At 41.4% G+C, this 19,545-nt stretch overlaps 1 protein-coding gene across 5 annotated transcripts in view; it reads right to left on the minus strand.

Moving 5' to 3' along the window:
* LPIN1 (lipin 1) overlaps positions 1-17,168 on the minus strand; it is a 45,548-nt gene extending 28,380 nt beyond the window's left edge. For 3 of the 5 annotated variants that reach the window (XM_064146447.1, XM_064146446.1, XM_064146449.1), the window contains exons 1-6: positions 17,062-17,143; positions 7,848-8,048; positions 6,150-6,245; positions 4,884-5,218; positions 4,393-4,512; positions 262-391 (exon numbers count right to left, since the gene is read on the minus strand). In XM_064146447.1, the coding sequence (XP_064002517.1) occupies positions 262-391; positions 4,393-4,512; positions 4,884-5,218; positions 6,150-6,245; positions 7,848-8,039 (873 nt within the window). In that variant the 5' untranslated portion in view covers positions 8,040-8,048; positions 17,062-17,143. Of the gene's footprint in view, positions 1-261; positions 392-3,151; positions 3,260-4,392; positions 4,513-4,883; positions 5,219-6,149; positions 6,246-7,847; positions 8,049-17,061 lie in introns of all 5 variants that reach the window. The other 2 variants (XM_064146448.1, XM_064146445.1) reach the window with 2 other exon arrangements.
* Positions 17,169-19,545: the final 2,377 nt, after the last annotated feature.

Raw genomic sequence — 19,545 nt, forward strand, 5'->3', positions numbered from 1 at the left:
AAGCTTCTAATTTCTACAAGCCTAGGTCTCAGGCACTTCTTCATTTTCTACTGTATGCCACTGGTGTTGAAAGCAGCCACAGCACAAGTTCTTTCCTGTGCCTCCTGCAGAGTAAAAGCACAATTTCCTTCCATAAAACATTGCAATTTTATGTAAAAGCAGGATTCATTCCTTCTTTAGCAGTGTGCACTAGAATAAACACACATACCCCATTAAAACACAATAGATACTACAAGGAATTAAACAAATTATGTTGGATACCTTTGCAGCCTGGGGTAGTTCTCCCCAAGCCCAATGCATTTGAGGATTATTCTTCAGTCCACTTCTGTCCACAGGTTTACTGACTAGTTCTGAGTCACTTTTAGGAGTAGAAGGGCCTGAATCCGATGGGCTGAAGAAAAATAAACATAAACTATTACAAACCCAGAAGTAACCACGATGCCTTAAGTACTTTCCACCAAGCCAAAGCATTGAAGATCTAAGTAATCATTAGCCAACTGAAAGTGTAAAAGCAGGAAGAAAACAGTTTATACAGTTCAGAATCCTCTTAAACTGGCATTCAGAGGTCTCATCCATTTTTTAGTAAGCATTGTCACAGAAAAAGCATTTGAGAAGCTGAAAAAGATGGAACAAAAGCACTGGACCTGAACATTTCAGGAGGATTTATGTTCTTGTAAAAAGAATGGGGATGGTACTAGCAGCAGCAGATTAATATGATGTTAGTATTGTTATAACACATGTGAAATGCAAACATAACTCACATCAACAAGATACTTTATCCTGACTAAGTAATAAAATAATCTAAAGAATACAGCTGATTATTTTCTTCTACTAACTTGATCAGTTCTACCCTTGGATGCATGTTTTTAGGGAAACTAGACAAAGAATTTGAGCTCTTTCCATTTAAAAAGCCTATTTTGCTGACTACTCAAAATATTTAGTAACTGATTAGCAAAGTATCTGTTTGTGAGATATTTTTCCACATGTTCAAGTTCAGTGTGATGCAAGTCATCCATTAATAAATAATGATTCAGTAATTTCAAGGGTAGAATCATAAACTTCAGTTTTGACTCTGCCTTCTGCATAATGCAAGTCACAATTTCACTCAGAATCCCCTGAACAAAGCCAAATTTTTTGTGTGTGAGCCACAGTATGTCTGCTTCTACATGTAATGCCAGGTATCACCTTCTTTACCTGCACTAGCACTATTTTGGTTGGTATTCAATTCATACTATTGCCACCAAAGTCAAATGAGACTGAAGACTAATAGAGCTCACAATCACATTCCTTTATTTTTTTTTCCCCAGCTTGGTTAGATCAAATTCAACTCTGAATTATGTTATGCTTGCACCAGGAGCCAGTAAGACTCAATACCAAGACCATGCAGAATCTGTCACCCAGTAATAATAATATCCTGCAAATGTATCCATGGATCAGACTCAAAATGTCTTCTTATACCACCAAGATGTTTGCCTTGGGCTGATCTATGCTTGCGGTTCCCCTGTCCCTAAATTAAGCACTGACCCAGCCCAGCTGAAATTCTCTTGCCTTACATATATTGCTGAGATACTGCAGATGAAACTGGAGCCACCCATCCTGTCAACATTACACAATAAAGAATTAAAACTTCAGTCACTTAGATCAGCATATTGGATTCACATCTCATAAATGTTGATTGTTTGCCTCACAATCCTATGTATTCTTTAACAGCTACAATTGCACTCAGTGTAATCCAGTGACAAAGAATAAGGAATGTGGCCTGTAGTTGGCAGTTCTGCAACAGCAAATGAAGCTGATATTTGCAGTATTTCCCACTGAAAGCAAAGATGTGCTTGGGAAAAAGTCCTGTCTTCACTGAGGCCAAATAAACCAGGACAAGACAGTCAGGAGTGAAGCCTACATCATATGCTTGTCACAGCCATAGCTGAGAGCCTCTGTACTTTCTTTGAAGTGGACATAATGGAATTTCTTATTTCATATAGAAGAAAACAGTTGCAACCCAGCCAGTACCTTACTCAGACAAGAAATTTTATACAGCTAAGATTATTTAGCTGTATATGCAGACTGCAGAACAGGTACCTACAGAGCAAAGTTCATGAAGCCACCCAGAGTGGCTTCATCACTAATCTAGCTCAACCTGTGTCCCTGCCCTTTCTTCACGTGAAATAGCCTTGAATATCCCAAGATCTCACCTTGACTTGGTACTGCAACATGATCAGGTTAAAGAGGGCAGTCCTAGAAGCTGAGAAAGCTTTAGACAGCCTTAGGCACCTAGTACAGCATTCAGGTTGAGACAAATCAGGCTAAATTGCTCATTGTTTATTATTCAAAGCTTCCTCAGCATTAATGGAGAACTGCAGAGATCACATTCAGCCACCTACTTCAAACTTTTTAACTGACTTTCCACGACTTCTCTCCAATGTCTTAATGGAGAGAAAGGGCTTGGCTGAGTAAGCATGAGACATCTCAAATTTAAGATATAATTTAGAAGTGTCTATATCCACTTTTAGTTCTGTAGATAAGAGTCTGGAGTTAGAGGAATTCTACCCTACAACAAAATCTTAAGTCTGGGTCTCCTAAACCTTAAATGAGATGCCTTTTCTGTTGTGTCATCATTATGCTAAGATGTTCCCACATTCCAATTCAGCATACAGAAAGACTCTCCTTTCCCCAAAGAAAGAGCAAAGGAAAAGAATTTATAAGGCCTTTGTTTTCCTTTTGCAATTTAAGTGAAAGCAACTCTGGAAAACCATGGGACTAACATGTCATTAAAACATGTACTGGATTTTAAAAGCCACATGGAAATGTCAGTCTTCAGAGCAATTTAGGTTTTCACTAGCTAAAGTCTTCCTATTTTATTTCTTTTTTTTTTAACCTCTTAATCATCTCCAGTTTTTCACTGACTTGGTTTTATATTAGCCATCCTCATTCAACAGATGATTCAGAGTAACTTACCTCCAATCAATGCCCACAAAGAAGCAAGCAGAGGAAGTGGTTTTCAGTGTCACTTTCTTTCAAAGTGTCTGGGTTAGCAATAAATGCAGCTATAGTTCAGCAAAGTTCACATACTAATGAAGTGTTAGAAGTGTATTATTAATATGTTAATAGAATTAAAGAGCAGCCCAGAAATGAGAGAGGACAACTATTCTACCTGTCTGGAGGAGAAAAGTGAGAAGATTGTTGAGGGCAAGAGTTAGATAGGCCTCCATCTGCTGGAACAGTGAGAAGAGAAGACTGCCCTTTGCAATCTATAGGCTTACTGGACAGCACAGCATGTTGGCAGAAAGACAAACAGGATGACATTATTCACAAGTGCTGATTAACATAAGCTCTTTGTGCAGCTACATGAATGCTGAATTTACACGTAGAGTTTTCAAAATCCAGAATACTGCAATCAAGAAACAAACAGAACATACAGTTCAAAAAAGCCATTGATGGAGCAGGGTATTGACACATGCTATCACCAGGCTGGTGAAGCTAATTGCATTGAGGTTCACAGTCAGTGGAGAAAGTCTCTTCCAGAATGCAATTCAAAACATTTAAATTAAACCCTTGCTCTGGAATACTCTCTTGGTTCTCCCTTATTCTGCCCCTCAACTACATAGGAAGAATATTGATTAGACTTGTTGCAATGAGGTCTTGCAAATATTGCTCCACTTCAATAGTCTGCATGAGGATGTTAGGCACTGCACACAAGGACACACGTACATGTGCAGAGGCTACTTTGGAATTGCAATGCAATGGACATTAAGAAAAAAAAGTCCTTTCTTGACAGTGTTACTCAAACACAAGAAAGGAGGGACAAACTCATCTTGATTTGACATCAAAGGTATATGGTACATACACACACACAAAGACACATACATTACAAGGAGTAAGCAAATTAATGTATGTGTTGTTTTCACACAACAAATATTTACATGTCTAACAGCAATTCAGTAGATCATCTTTCATAGAATCATAGAATCAACCAGGTTGGAAGAGACCTCCAAGATCATCCAGTCCAACCTAGCACCCAGCCCTATCCAGTCAACTAGACCATGGCACTAAGTGCTCCATCCAGTCTTTTCTTTAACACCTACAGGGACAGCAACTCCACCACTTCCCTGGGCAGCCCATTCCAATGGCAAATCACTCTCTCTGGGAAGAACTTCCTCCTAACATCCAGCTTATTCTTCAGATTCTGTGGATTTGAATTTGTTGAATCAAAGACAAAGATAACCTGAAGTTTTTGTACACTATCTGATTATAAATACAGAAAATCACTCAGCTAAGCACTGACAGTGACCATATCTAATAGTAAGAGTTTTAGTAAGACTTCATATAGCACTTGCATACAGTACATTAACAGCATGAGAAAGATAATTACAACTGTACTATCAGAGAATGTACCTTTGAAGAGGTGACCACTCTCCATCTGAATGAGGGTAAGAGGCAGACTGGGAAAATGTAGACACTGCAGGAGCCTTTTTGTCAGATACCTCATCAACACACACATCTGGAACAGGGATCCTACACATAGGGAAAGGTGTAATATTTAAAAACCACACTCCACTACTGAATTCTTATACACTTCAGACTACAACAAACTCTACTGCAAAGAATTTGTATAATCTGAACTAAAAGGAGAGAGAAAAAAGTTATCTGATTTACACCTTCTAGGTCATAGCATGATGGAGGACTTATGTTTTCAATGTAAATTTCACAAGTCTCATTAATCGTGATATCAACATTAACAAACATTTTCTAGCCTAAAGATTTTAAGGAAACATGTACATCACCCATGTCTATTGACTTAGAGAGGAATTAGTTTTGGAAGGTATGGAATGGAGCATTAACTCAGCAGTAGTTTTCCATTACATATATCAGTTTTACTGTGATACCTTGAATTGTCCATTGGTTCTTTTTCTTCCTCTGAGCTAATCTCTATAGGAAACATGTCTTCATCTTCTGATGTGTCTCCAACATCTTCTCGTTTTAAGCTGTCTATTTTATGGCTAGACTTCCTCCTCTTTTTCCTTCTTTTTTTCATAGAGTTACAGACTTGGGTTGTTTCAGTAGAAGGCTGTGATCCATGGGACTGGACTGGTACTTGTGAGGATGCACTGGTGTCCAGATTTCTTATCCTGTCTATAGAGTTCCTCTTCAGCTGAGCTTCCATTAAAGCAGTTCCCTCAGATAGAATGGGAGACGTGCAGAGATGATAAGGAATTACCTCCTGCAAAAGAAAACATGCAACATATTAGTTCCTCCAGGTTGGAAGAGACCTCCAAGATCATCCACTCCAACCTAGCACCCATCCCTGTCCAATCAACTAGACCATGGCACTAAGTGCCTCAGACAGTCTTTTCTTGAACACCTCTAGGAACGGCAACTCCACCATCTCCCTGGGCAGCCCATTCCAATGCTAATCACTCTCTCTGTCAACAGCTTCCTCCTAACATCCAGCCTAGACCTCCCCTGGCACAACTTGAGACTGTGTCCCCTTGTTCTGTTGCTGGTTGCCTGGCAGAAGAGACCAACCCCCAATTGGCTACAGCCTCCCTTCAGGTAGTTGTAGACAGCAATGAGGTCACCCCCGAGCCTCCTCTTCTCCAGAGGTCACATTCAAAATGAGCGTGACCATAACTTACACAGGCCAGTATTTAATCCCACGGCTCAACAGCAAATATTCTCATTTATATATAATTCTACATGAATAACAGCTGCAAGATCACATCTTTGGTAAGTACCAGGATTACTGTGTGCACAGGTATTTACAGAGCATGTGCAATTTTACTGGCATTTTTTTTGAGTGCATTTGTTCAAAGTAAAAACTTCTGCTAAAAACAGTCCATTAACCTTTGCTGTACACATCTTTAGACCATGTGAACTCTGCACATGTTCTTTCTGTTCACACTGTGTCATGCACATGAACTATGACTTATTTTTCAGTTATGTTATTATTTTCTTTAGATTCTTCTAAATCTCAGCAACAAAAAAATAGTAACTGCATAGTACTGAATGTCCATAGTGGAAAACAGTCAAAAAACTTTCAAAACTATAAAATGGGTAAAGGTACATTTTTTTCAACAAAATTCCTAAACTCAAGACAGGCTCTGAAAAGTGGGAACTAAATTTTAACAAATTTTAATAGTTTTGACTCTTACCTGATCATTATCCATCTCTTGCACAAAAAAGGCTTCTCCATTGTCTCCTAGTTTCATGTGCAAATCTACAGCCTCTCCATTAATTTCTATGTCAACCTGAAAGAAAACACATTCTTATATAAATAGAAAGTTATTTGAGGTAAGCAGTCCCTGTGCAGTTATCCTATCCCTATCACTGGGTAAATGCTTCTCAGGGAAGTGTAGGAAATTCATAATAATAAACATAAAATAGTGACCTTCTCTGCTTCAAGGCCATCAAATGTCAAAATGGTTTTCTAACTCTAAGACAGTAATTGCTGTCTTGCTCTTCTACTGGGAAAAGCTTATAACCATTACATAAAGTCCTGAATCCTTTTAAAGGTAATTCTCAACGCTTTACTCGCCACACAAATCTTATTGCTCTTTCAGGTTATAGCCTGATTGAGAATTGTGCAAGAAGTTCTTCCACATGCAAATTCTTGATATGCTGTCTTTAAAATTCATTTAACAGACTTCTTTTTACACCATAAGAAGCAAAAATAAGGAAATTTAGTTTACATCCTCAACACAATTCAGGTTGTCTATTTTTTCTGTGCACTTATCTCACCACTATACAACCTCAAATATTTCCATTTCTTCTCAAGAGGATCTCTCTTTTTGCTTATAACAGCTCCTGGACAAGGCTATATTTATGTTGTATTTCAGGACACATTATTTTACTAGCACAGTAACATTTTCAGTGTTTATCCATCCTTTATATTGGTATTAAGTAAGAACTGAACAATATCCATGATGACACTAGGATCTTTCTGCTACATTATAAGCTACAATAGATGTTACAGAATTATTTCCTAAAATACTCTGTCCTGCATTACTCACTGGCAACTTCACCTCTGCTATTACATTGCCAAGTCATTCAGCCTTGTTAGCCTGGTAATATTTATCTCAAGGTCCTCAGCACTTTTTGTAGCTTCAATTAACCTCAACATTCTGCTATTTGAAAATAATACCTCACTTTTTGTAGCTATCATTGGACATGTTAAACAAAAGGATCTTAATACAGTCACTAACAAAATCTGATATAACTATTACCTATTAATCTGATTAGCTATTAATCTGATAAAACTCTTAACTATTAGCACATTAAAATTCTGCTTAGTTGAAAATAAATGTTACAAGTGCCATGGTTCATTTCATTTTTATTGCTGTAGCCAGGTGGGGGTTGGTCTCTTCTCCCAGGCAACCAGCAACAGAACAAGGGGACACAGTTTCAAGTTGGACCAGGGGAGGTATAGGCTGGATGTTAGGAGGAAGTTCTTCCCAGAGATAGCAATCTGCCATTGGAATGGGCTGCCCAGGGAGGTGGTGGAGTCACCATCCCTGTAGGTGTTAAAGAAAAGACTGGATGGGGCACTTAGTGCCATGGTCTGGTTGACTGGGCAGGGCTGTGTGATACGTTGGACTGGATGATCTCGGAGGTCTCTTCCAACCTGGTTGAGTCTAATCTTCTATTATAGTCAATATCTAGCAAATTATACTTTGAAATGCAAGAATCAGTAACAATGTTTTTAATTGAACCTCCCTTTGATTTGAGCACTTCACAAAGAGTATCTAAAGAAACCCTCGACTAGCATATCACAGAACATTCAGTAACTTCCATGCCAACAGAGTTAACTCACAGGAAGCACATATCCAAATCAAAATTGTTGATTTTCTTACCACTTTCTCCCTGGAGCGCAGAACTCCCATTTTCCCAAAGCGCACATGGAAAGGGGAACACTGAAGATTTCCATCTGGCTGACGTACGACAATTATATCAATACATCCTGACAATGTGGCTGGGTTCAGACCCTTATAGAGCTCCTTCACAGTTACAAACACTTGCCCTGCTAACTGTCCAACGTAATTCATGGTTTGGACCTGAAAGACAAAAAGAGAAGTAAGATTTTAATCCCTGCTTTATATTTTAGGGACATTTGTAAGACCAGGTTTCCAGAAGTGGGATATTGTCCTATCCCACAAATTAACAACTTTCCCTAGAAGCAGGTTTTCCCACCTAATTTATCTACAGCTGACACATGTTTGTAGAGAATTATTTAAAGACAAAAGCAAAGGAAACCCTTGAAAGTGACAGAATTGTAACAACCTTTCAACACTCATAAAATCAGTTGCATTCAATAGAACTGTCAGACTTTTAGACTCTGCAGCTCATAAATATCTCCAATTATGTCTGAGAAGAAAAGCATTACTTCCAAAATAGCATCTCCTCGTACCATGTATTGTGCCTGCAACACCAAATACACTTTTCTCTTGCATTTCCACAAGCTTACAAAGGCAGGACAAGTGAATGCTTTTAAACAGATGTAATTTTTCACTGAAGGCAAAGACTGTTTTCCAGCTTCACAGAGATTTCTCTCATTAAAATATTATTGTGATGTATATGCAAAAGAGATATGCATTAAGGTTTGACAACCAATTTTCAATTCAGAATTCATCTGAACTTCAAAGTGCTTCCTAATGCAGCTTTACTGTTCTTCTTTTAAAACAGTCTTTTAGTATCAGCACGTTTATTAAAAATCAGGCATGTGTTGACTGGCTTTATTTGCCCTGCTCCTGAATTTATTTAATACTTAGCATTTAGTTTCCTGCTTTTACTTGTTAATGCACATCCTATTTGTGAGCCATTAATACACTTAGTCCTCTAGACCAGACAGCATGCACACTTAGACATACTTAAAAGTTCAAAAAATCTTTTAAGGGCTCTCAAAATATGAATTAAATACCTTCCTGAGGAGTACAGATTTTGAGGACTTCCAGTGTTTATTGTTTCCACTACTTTTCTAACACCTCTTGCAGATTCCAAGACAGCAATCTCAGCAAAGTACTTATGCGTTCAGTCTAAAGCACACACTTCACATACAAGTTCTTTACTACATCTCCTGGACATCAATAAAAAAGCCACTTGGAGCAAAGGCAAGGCTAAAACTCCCACTGATGGCAATGAAGACAGAACTGACCTCAGTGCTTGAGAGACAGTCACTGCGCTGAGCTGTGTGGCATGTGTTAACCAGCAGCAGCATCTGCTACAATAGAGACTCTTTCAGCTGTGTTTTCATAACCAACAAAAAGATGTGTGAAATGCTGTAAAAGTAGCTCTAACTCTGATCTCTACTTAGAAACAAAAAACTATTAAGAGAATACAGCAAAGCCATTACAGTAAAAACCTGAAAGTTAGGAAATGCTATATATGAGGCTGGTTTCTTCATGCACAGATGTTCTAATTAATGATCATCTCGGGGAGAGGTTCCTAAAGTTCCCAGCGTAGGATGGACTGAAGCTTTGCTTTCTTCTGTTTCTATTACAATACATGTGTACCAGGAGACAATGTTCTGAAGGAATAATTATTTAGAACTTTTGGGGCTTTATGATAGTCATCACATGCATTGCCCCTGAAAAGCAAGAATAGTCTCCCCATCTGACAAATGGGGAGCTGAATCATAAAAATATTAAGGTTAAAACTAGGCACTAACTTTGGAAACCAAACAGATTTCTTTTTTGAAGTATTTAGTATACAAGATTTTAAAGAGTGAAAGAATAAATACTAAATATTAAAATCCCTAAATACTGTTGAAGAAGGACTTCTGAACAGCCATTAACTGAGGCATCTTGAAAGTATCACCTACTGAAAAGTCAATACACAATAATTTCCTGGCAGAAAGAGCAATTATATTTAGTTCTACCAGCATTCAACTGTTATTAACACTTCTAGGCTCCTATTGCACAATAGAAACACAGCTTCCAAATCCAGCAGTAAGCTGTTTCATAGGGAACTGCACTTGAAACTCGTTCTGCACCCTACACTCTGCCACAGAACAATAGGTTGGAAAGAGGTATCTACAGGTCACGGGGTCCAGAAGTCTGCTGAAAGGACCTGGGTCAGCTTGACGCAGGTTGTCCATAATCATGGTCCTGTTGAGTTCTCAATGTACTCGAGGATGGAGATTTCTCAGCCTGTCTGCACTCCTGCTACTTTGTTTGCCTGTCTTCACAGTGAAAATTTTCTTCCCAATATCAAATCTGAATTTCCTCTGTTTCAACTTGCATCCACTGCCTCTTGCACTATCACTGCATACCTCTTAAGACTGTCTCTCTTTCCTCTGTATCCCTCTACAGGTAACTGAATATCCTGAAGACTCAACAGAACTAGCTCAGTCACTCGAGTCATAAACTATTAGCCCCTTACTTATCTTGCTGGCCATCATCAGAATTCTTTAAACAGCTGGCACCACAGAGGCACAGGCCTAGTTCAGACACAAGCCCCCAGGGTGACAGATGTAGGCAAACTTTTCAAACTATCCTATGCTTTGGAAAAATACTTCCATTGCTGCTGAAGACTCTTCAAACCTGATGTGCAATAAGAAACATATTTCTTACTGAGCTAAGATTAAATTTAAAGAAGGCTACAATTAGACTCGAAATTGCATGCTGTAGTTCGTCCCAGTTAATGCTTGGTCTGCTAAAGTGACAAAATTTCTAGTTGCAAAACTGCCACAACTTCCTTGGTGGGGAAGAAGTTGCTGGGACAGTTCATAACACTTCACTGTTCAGGAGAGTTATGAGTAAACAATCCAAATATGAGGACTCACACATTCTCTTAACGAGTTACATCAGCAGATCCTCTAAACTCCTTTGCAACTATTTCTGTTCTTAGCTATACTGCCTTCCCTGTCTCAAAACACAGTGATTATTTTTATATCTGTGAATCAAAAAAGTTAGACACCATCCTCAGCCTCTGAGACCAAGTGGCACAGCACAGCTTGCTTCCACACAGTGAAAATCTCCTATTCCTTAAAAAGAAAGTGCCACATTTAAACTGTCAGCTGATGATGGACACTTCTTTTAAGCTGAGCTAAACCTGTCTGTGCAATAAAAATCACTGCAGAATTAGAAGACAGGCTGGGAGGTTAATGAGATAAAACCCACTTCCTCAGGAAACTAGCTGAAATTTTTGTTGTTGTTGTTTTTGGTTTTTTATTTCAAATGTAGAGAATAAAAGATGCTGTAGTTAAAATGGGGCAGAGTTCAGAAACTAAACTCTAATGGATGCAAACCCTTTATCCCACCTTTTACACAAGTCAAACAAAGCTGAGATTGTTTGGAGTCTGAGGTTTTTAAGTTTATATTCCAAACGTAAAGTTAGTCCATACTATGTCAGCACTCCAGGAAAACAACATTCCTCAAGGCCCAAAGAGACTGCGTGTGGTTTTGCAGTAACATTTTACTCTGGCCACTCCAAGAAGTCTTTCACTTACTAACCAGACAGCAGCAGCTTCAGCAATAAACACAAGTTCACGTCATGGGTTAAGCCCCCAGTGTCTATCTGTTATTATACTACATTTAGTACGTTTGTTCTTGTACCATGCTAGTGGACATGGCAGAGAATATTTTTCTTGCTTCTGGAAAAACTTTCAGAATCCTTTAGATCTAAGCTTGCAACAAGTAAGAACAGTCTGTACTACTTCTGTCCGGGCTTTCAAATGGCTTGAGCCTGTGTTCTCTGCCAGGAGACACTACACAGCTCTACATTATGCATCAGTTATGAAATTAAAAGTATCTTCTAGCATCACCTGCCAGGAGGTTCAGAACATCTCCAACTCTTTTGACTGTTAAAGACAGCAGTCATTTTTTTCTGAATTGACCATTCCATGGAAAAATCATTGGAAAAATAAATAGTGTTCCCTTATTAATTAACTTAGCAAAGATTGACTTAAATAAATTCTTAAAAATCCTAGATGCCACAGTGAGATCAAATGCACTGCCATCTAAATAATCCACTTCTGTGATACAGGCATACCAGATGATGTCCTAATTCCACTGGAAAAGCTAGTAATTGGAGAGGCTGAGGGAGCTGGGGTTGTTTAGCCTGGAGAAGAGGAGGCTCAGGAGGGACCTCATTGCTGTCTACAACTACCTAAAGGGAGGTTGTAGCCAGCTGGGGGTTGGTCTCTTCTCCCAGACAACCAGCAACAGAACAAGAGGACACAGTCTCAAGTTGTGCCAGGAGAGGTCTAGGCTGGATGTTAGGAGGAAGTTCTTCCCAGAGAGAGTGATTGGCATTGGAATGGGCTGCCCAGGGAGGTGGTGGAGTCACCATCCCTGGAGATGCTCAAGAAAAGCCTGGCTGAGGCACATAGTGCCATGGTCTAGATGACTGGATAGGGCTGGGTGCTAGGTTGGGCTGGATGATCTTGGAGGTCTCTTCCAACCTGGTTGATTCTATGATACATGATTCTATGATATATGATATGATACTGTGTGTCCCTTTTTTACAGACCAGCTCTTTCCCATTTTATTTCCTTTTTTTTTTTTACCATATTTTGTAAAACAAAATACTGAAAGTCATAGCAACTAAAGGCCTATTTTCCTTTGCAAGACCCAGTGTCTCCTCAGATGCTACAATACAATGAATAAGAGGTTGAATATCCACATACTTAGGCATACGACTGCTACTCAACATTCTTTAAAGATGAGTTTTGGAAGAAAAATATTTAGATAGGTTGCTGTAGGGGTAATTAAGAACTGCAAGACACTTCCTCCAGAACATTTGAATTCTCCATTACACAAAATTTAAAAAAGCAGGACAAACACCTGTTGGGACTGGTTAAGAAACAGGCAATTGTAATCTTTGGAACTGAGACTGTCACTGTGTCTATGTCCAAAGCAGTAAACCAAAAATTGTATCACGTCACAGACCCAACCATTACTATTTGATCATCTCTAATGAAGTGTATTGAATTACAAAATCTGCTTCTGGTACATTTTAGAAACGGGCCAACAAGCACTCTCCCAGAGATTCCCAGGTACAGCTAATGAGATAAATAACTAGGGACTATTCCAACAGCTAATTTAGGAGCAGTCACCTTCTCTTAAAGGCTGAGTGCTTTATAGAATAGATGTGAACAGAAGGTACTATCTGGTCTGACCACCAAAAAAAGACTTTGGCATGGTTTCATTCACTAGCAGGGATGTAACATTTAGGTCTCTCTTAACCCCTTCTCCTGAGTTCCACAGTTCTGACTCTGCATCGGTTTTGTAGGCCATGAGAGGAATATTCACAGCAAAGGTGAACTTAACACAAATCTGATCCATCTGCTTCCCTTGGATTCTGTTTTGAAGTTGTGAGAGACAGCAGTATATTTGGGAATCAAGACTGTGGACCCTTCAAGAGTATTCTTTATTTACAAAAAAAGTAAATGAGAGTATTTCAAAGACTCCCAGGTAAGTGCTCACTGCCACTCTTTCATTACATATCAAGCGCTCATTTTCTTCATTCTGAAGCCATTCAATTTACTCTGCAGTACTGAAGACCAACTCCCTCTACTGCAATTAATTTTACTGTTGGCATATTCTTGACAAATTCATGATAAAAACGTAGAGCAAAGGAAATACTTCAGATGAAGATTCCCTATATGGCTTTTTTATTTAATTTATTAGTAAATGGTCAACACATTGTAAAGTCTCTAATGCTGTGTGACTAACATTCAAACTTCTTAACATTTTAACTCCTTTCAGGTTGGAAAATGAAAATCACTATGAACTTTTGAGTCTTTTTCTTAACTGTTTTTCAGTGTCTACATCAATCCAACCCAAGGTCACTGTCACAAACTCCCATCTCACTTTGAGTAAACTAGCCAGAACCTTAAAGCTGTGCATTTCTCAGTGCAAAAATCAGAGCCCGGATTTACTTTCTATAGTGACACTGCACAGGACTTTAGGAGGAGTGTCTCTAATTTTCCACAAGACTTCCATATGAACTTGGGCAAGAAATTAAGGCTTAAATCTCAGAGAGTGTTTGATTCCCATTGGTTTCAAGCAGGTTCAATCACTGTGGCTATATCACAACTACAGCATGCCAAGCTGATCGGACTGAGACATAGACAAACCCTTTCCTTGCATATCCTTTTTTTCCTGGGAAAGGAAAGCTGGACATATGACATCAAAGGGCACCATATGCAGCCATGACCCAAACTTAAACAAATTGTTGAGGGAGAACTTCAGAGCACTCTGCTGAGCAGCATGACTCCAGTTGTTCTGTAAATAGGAGGGCAAACTCTGTACAAACCTGATTATATGCACAGTATTTCCAGACTTTCCCACAGTCACAGAAGCAGGAGACAGACTGCATTTCTGCAGATGATTTGACAATACATCTGGTCAACAGGGAGACAGGTGCAATTCACTTGTACTTGCCAAATCAGAAAACAAAACACACAGCATGAGGCTGGCTGTACACCAGACTAAAAGCATTTTGCTTCCCACTGGCCAAATCTCCAGAAATATTTTAGGGTTGGGATTATTCTAGGCTTAATTCAATTAGGAACTATTTGACTCCTATTCCAAGATAGCCAACAGCAGTGCCAAAAACTATGACTTCTTATAATGATTAGAGTCAAAGAGAGCAGATGTCAAACTTTTAAGCTGTCAGTCCCTCCCAGAACCCACTCAGAGATAGGGATCTTGACTATGAGATGATTTCACTTAGTTCTGGTATTGCACTACCTTCCAAATCCATGACTCAGTCCAATACTTACCAAAGTCACTGTAAAGGGCAGAGTACTTTCTTAAGACCAGCTAAAACAAAAAAATCAAACTGAGAACTCAAAACTTGCCTCTAATGAATCCTCACATTTAAATGAAGGGAGGACTGGCCTACAGTCCCACAGTCAGGGTATCGGATTGGCACTCAAGAGTCCAAGAGAATGATCTCATGTTGAGCTGAAGTGTACAAGTACGGTTCCCACACCAACCTCCCAACCACAGATTGCCAACTCTCCCAAATCTTGCCCTTGTGTCAGCACTGAAAACTAACACCACTAAAGCCAAGCAAAAATAGCTTCCAGCTGCACCAGTGGGGTGATTTGACTCACCACATACCCATACAATTGCTAGCATCGACTAAAGAGAGAAGCCAAGAAAGAGTCAGAGGTGTGGAGTACCGAGGACACCTCTTTTGACATTTCAGGTAATCTTTGAATTGTGTCTGAAAACTTGCCTTGTTTCCCAGAGATCTCCAGGGAAACCTTCCACATTTGCCTTGATATGCCTGTGCCTCAGCTTCCCAACTATACAGTGCTTCCTCCAACAGTGCACTGAGGGAATGTACACAAAGGCTGATGCTGACACTGAATAAATAGGATCAAACTTCACAATAAAGTGAAAAATACAAGCTGATGCCTGAAAAAGAACTTCTTTAAAAGAAATGGAGACTATATGGTAGAACACATACTGTGCTGCTCTGTTCTACTGTTCTGATGTCAGAGGAGGAACACAAATGAGAGTGGAAACACAGCAGTAGCTGTACTTTATGCTAATATCTCATGTGACTTGGCATCCTTTCTTTCAGTAGGATTGAAAAACAAGTTTTGTTTGTTAGGCTATAACTTTACATTTTCCACATTCTCAGAGCTTAAAGTAAGCTCTTACTGTGTTTCAGTTGTGTTTCTTATGACTGCTGTGTGTTCATAGATAAAAATGTGTGCACCTGCACATACTCAGGCATGGAAAAGGTCCAAAAATAAAACTTTCCCAACCCTCTATGCTGAGTCAGGTAAGTACATATTATTAAGTAGTCTATTTTCTTGCACTAGTGAACTGCAGCTATTGGGACAGCAGCAACTATCTAAAACCATTAGAAGCTATTTTCATGGGTTTATGCCTAAAATCATAACAATCATGTTGGGTCTTTCCCATCTTATCTCCTTCACTGTCTCCCCACTTTTCCTCCAGCTCTTTTCACAGGATTAGGCTTGACTTACTGTATTAGGAGTACATTCATCTGACTACTAATTAGGTACACTCATCACAGCAAAACTTTATCTATGTACACTAAATATTTGCCAGTATTTGTTTGCTGAGAGAGCAGGGACACAGATAAAGCCAAACAGAAAATGAAATATACAGAAGGACTCCAGAACACTCTCCAGACTGTGAACCAAATCAGTGGTTAATAGATGGCAGCTACCAAGGTCAACCACTTTACATATGAAAAGTAAAATGATCTGTCATTTAGTCCGCAACATCAATGCCGGCATTCTGTTAGTAGTACAGGCCTCTTTTTGATGGAGGTGACAAAAGTATTACAGTTCTGTCTCCTCCCCACTCTCCACAAGATTTGTTTTCTCTTTCTCCACTTGAAAGTAAAAGAGATACAGTAATAAACAGGAGAAGCAATAGCTGCTCTGAATGGGGGAGGTGGAGGGGCCGTAGGGTACCTTTTTGTCACATAAAAGAAAACCAAAAGATCTGAAAGTTAATTTTTACACGAGGCAAATGCACCAGTGCCAGACGGGCTCTGCTCTGCCGTTAAATCCCTCTGGCCTGCTACCGCTGCCATTATTCCATCACAGGGAAAGCCCCAGCTAAGCAGTGGCACTAATTTGCATCAGCAGTCGCCAGCCACAGGCACACAAAACATCATCCTCAACGTAATACAGGAAGTAGCGCAGAGAGGGCCGGGGGACTTCACCAGCTCACGCAGCTCTGCAAGGGCAGGGACCCCAAACCGACACCTCCCCGCCGCTGCCCGGCTCCCTCTGCAGGTAAAGCCGGAAGGCATCAGATCTCTTTTCATCTAACCCCGCGCACAACGCACTGTCAACCCCAGATGAACCGAACAGCTCCGCTGCATCTTCTAACTCCCAAAATCCAGACTCTTCGCCACGCAAAAGGAGCTGCTGCAGACAGCAGCCCTAAGACCCCGGCAGGTCCGGAGGGACGCCCAGGCCGGAGGGACCTGGACCCGCTGCCTCCTGCGGCTTCAGCTCTCGGCGGGGCAAACCTGGCCTTCGCCGCCCAGCTCGGCGTTAGGGAAGAGTGCTGCCCTTCTCTCTGCTCCGCTGTCAGCGCAGAGGCCGCGCAGAGCCCCAGCACCCACCTCTGCCGCCTCTCGCGGGCTTGCTCTCCGCTGCCGCCGCCTTTGTGCTCGCCGCCCGCTGCGGCCACAGGGACGGGGACACAGCCGGCTGCCCGGCGGTGCCGCCCCGGAGGAGGGACCGCAGAGCCCGGGGAACGCACAGCGGGGCGTGGCGCAAAGATAGGGCGGGGAGAGCGGCCCGGGATGGCCCCGGGTCTGGGATTGGGGCTGAGCCTGAGCTTGTCACAGGCCGTGAGCGGTACCGCGGGCGGCTCAGTTACCGTCTACGGACCGCCGGGGGAAGCGGACAGCGACACTGCCGCCGCCCTCGCACCGGAGTCGGTAGCCGGGTGATGGCGCAGCGGGCGCTGGGCTGGGACCGCGGGCGGGGCCGTGGTAAGCAGCCGCGGCCTTGCGACGTTGCGTCAGCGCGGGGGCTGGTGCGCTAAGGGCATCCCGCGCTCGCCTCTCAAGGTCTCACCCGGAGAGCTGCGGGGCAGCCTGCGAGGCCAAGCGGGCAGCGGCGACAGCTCGAGGTAGCATCTGTGTCTCCTTCGTTAAGCCACGGCTTCAATCTCGAAACAATAATCACGGAAATACTGGGGTTTTTACCAGCTCGTTAGTGTCTATGTCAGACATGTTTAACAAAGGAGGCGTCTTTGTTCAGGTTCGTAGATGGGAATGGTCGAGAGCTGGAAAGAAAAGCGTTCAGCTCACTCTGATGGGCAGGTCACAGGCTCACAGGATGTTAGGGGTTGGAAGGGATCCAAGGAGATCTTCGAGTCCAGCCCCCCTGCCAGAGTAGGACCGCACAATCTAGCACAGAGGAATTCATCCAGACAGGCCTTGAAAGTCTCCAGAGAAGGAGACTCCACAACCTGTCTCGGGAGCCTGCTCCAGTGCTCTGGGACCCTTACAGTAAAGAAGTTCCCCCTTGTGTTGAGGTGAAACCTCTTGTGCTGCAACTTAAACGCATTGCTCCTTGTCCTATCCCAGGGAGCAAGTGAGAAGAGCCTGTGTGTCCGTGTCCCCCCCACACTTCTGACCAGCCCTCAGATGTTTACAAACATTTATTAAATCCCCTCCCAGTCTTCCCTTCTCCACACTAAAATGTCCCAGGTCCCTCAGCCTCTCCTCATAAGGCAGTGCCCTCCCCTCCCCTAATCATCCTTGTAGCCCTCCACTGGACCCTCTCCAGCAGATCGCTGTCCCTGAACTGGGTCTGAAATGCAGCAAGTCAGACTAGAGGTTCCCACAACACATTAGCTCACGGCTGCTTACTTCAGCCTCATATGTTCTATCGCTGTAAACAAATGTGGTGAAGTAAAGTTCCACAATCTGATAGTGGTTCGCTTCCACTTAAGCCATAATGTAACCTCCTTTCACTCAGAGTGACTTATGCAGCTAAAAAGGGAAGTAGATACCCTTGGTGAAATTCAGTGATAGAGGAACCTTCTAGGCTTTTCCAAGTCTCTACAGAAGGCAGAAGAGGACGGCACTAAGAGCAGAACAAATGAGCAGGAAACAGACTAGGAGGGAAAAAAAGAACACAAAGGAGATGCACACACAGACACACACACACACATTAAAAAAAAATCAAAGTCCCTTAGCTGAAGAACAGCCTACTAATTTTGGGCTTGAAAACCATTTTTTTTTTGGAGCTGGATTTCATGCATCTACATGTTCTGGTCCCCAAAATGTACACACAGCTGAAGCCTGGTACGAGTTCCTTGCCAAGCGTTTAAGCCTTCACTTTTCTGTTAACTTCCCAGTTATACTGTAAAAATCTCAGTTCTATCTCCACTAGCTCATCACTAACTGTAATCTTTCAAACTGTTTTTCTCCAGGATGCTTTCCTCCTGTATTTCTGTTAACTGTCTCTATGTTGGCTCCAGAGTGCACAGCTACACCAGGGCCACTGTGTGATGGGGCCTGGTGCACACTCACAGATTTGGATTCCTACCTCTTACTATCTTCCATTCCCAGTTGCACACTCACACAGAGTTCAACTCAGCTTTAGAATTAAAAAAAAATCAGTAAAAACAGTTTCTGCCCAGACACTACAATCCAAAAGAGGAAGAAATCACAGTATCACAGTATTATCAGGGTTGGAAGAGACCTCACAGATCATCAAGTCCAACCCTTTACCACAGAGCTCAAGGCAATATGCAACAGAGCCCAGAAATACCTGCACTTTCATTTCTCAAGCACATCATACCTGATCTCTTGTCAGTGAGCAGTCAGTAGGCAATGAGAAGTGCTGATAAACAATCCCTTCTCTGCTGTAAATACAAGAAGCTCTGCCTGTGCTGGATGCCACACTTTTGTGGAACATGATCACTTATTTTGTTCCCTCTGAGTGGGCGGTATCCTCCATCTTATCTCTCTCCAGGACTGCTCTAATATATTGCTCAACTACAGTCCTTCACCACTATACTACAATGAAAATACCTACCCTTTCCTGCTGCTTTCAGAAATCCAGAAAGTAGAGCCTCAGCTTTGGAA

This window comes from Pogoniulus pusillus, chromosome 7 (assembly GCF_015220805.1).
Source record: "Pogoniulus pusillus isolate bPogPus1 chromosome 7, bPogPus1.pri, whole genome shotgun sequence".
Lineage (NCBI taxonomy): Eukaryota > Metazoa > Chordata > Aves > Piciformes > Lybiidae > Pogoniulus > Pogoniulus pusillus.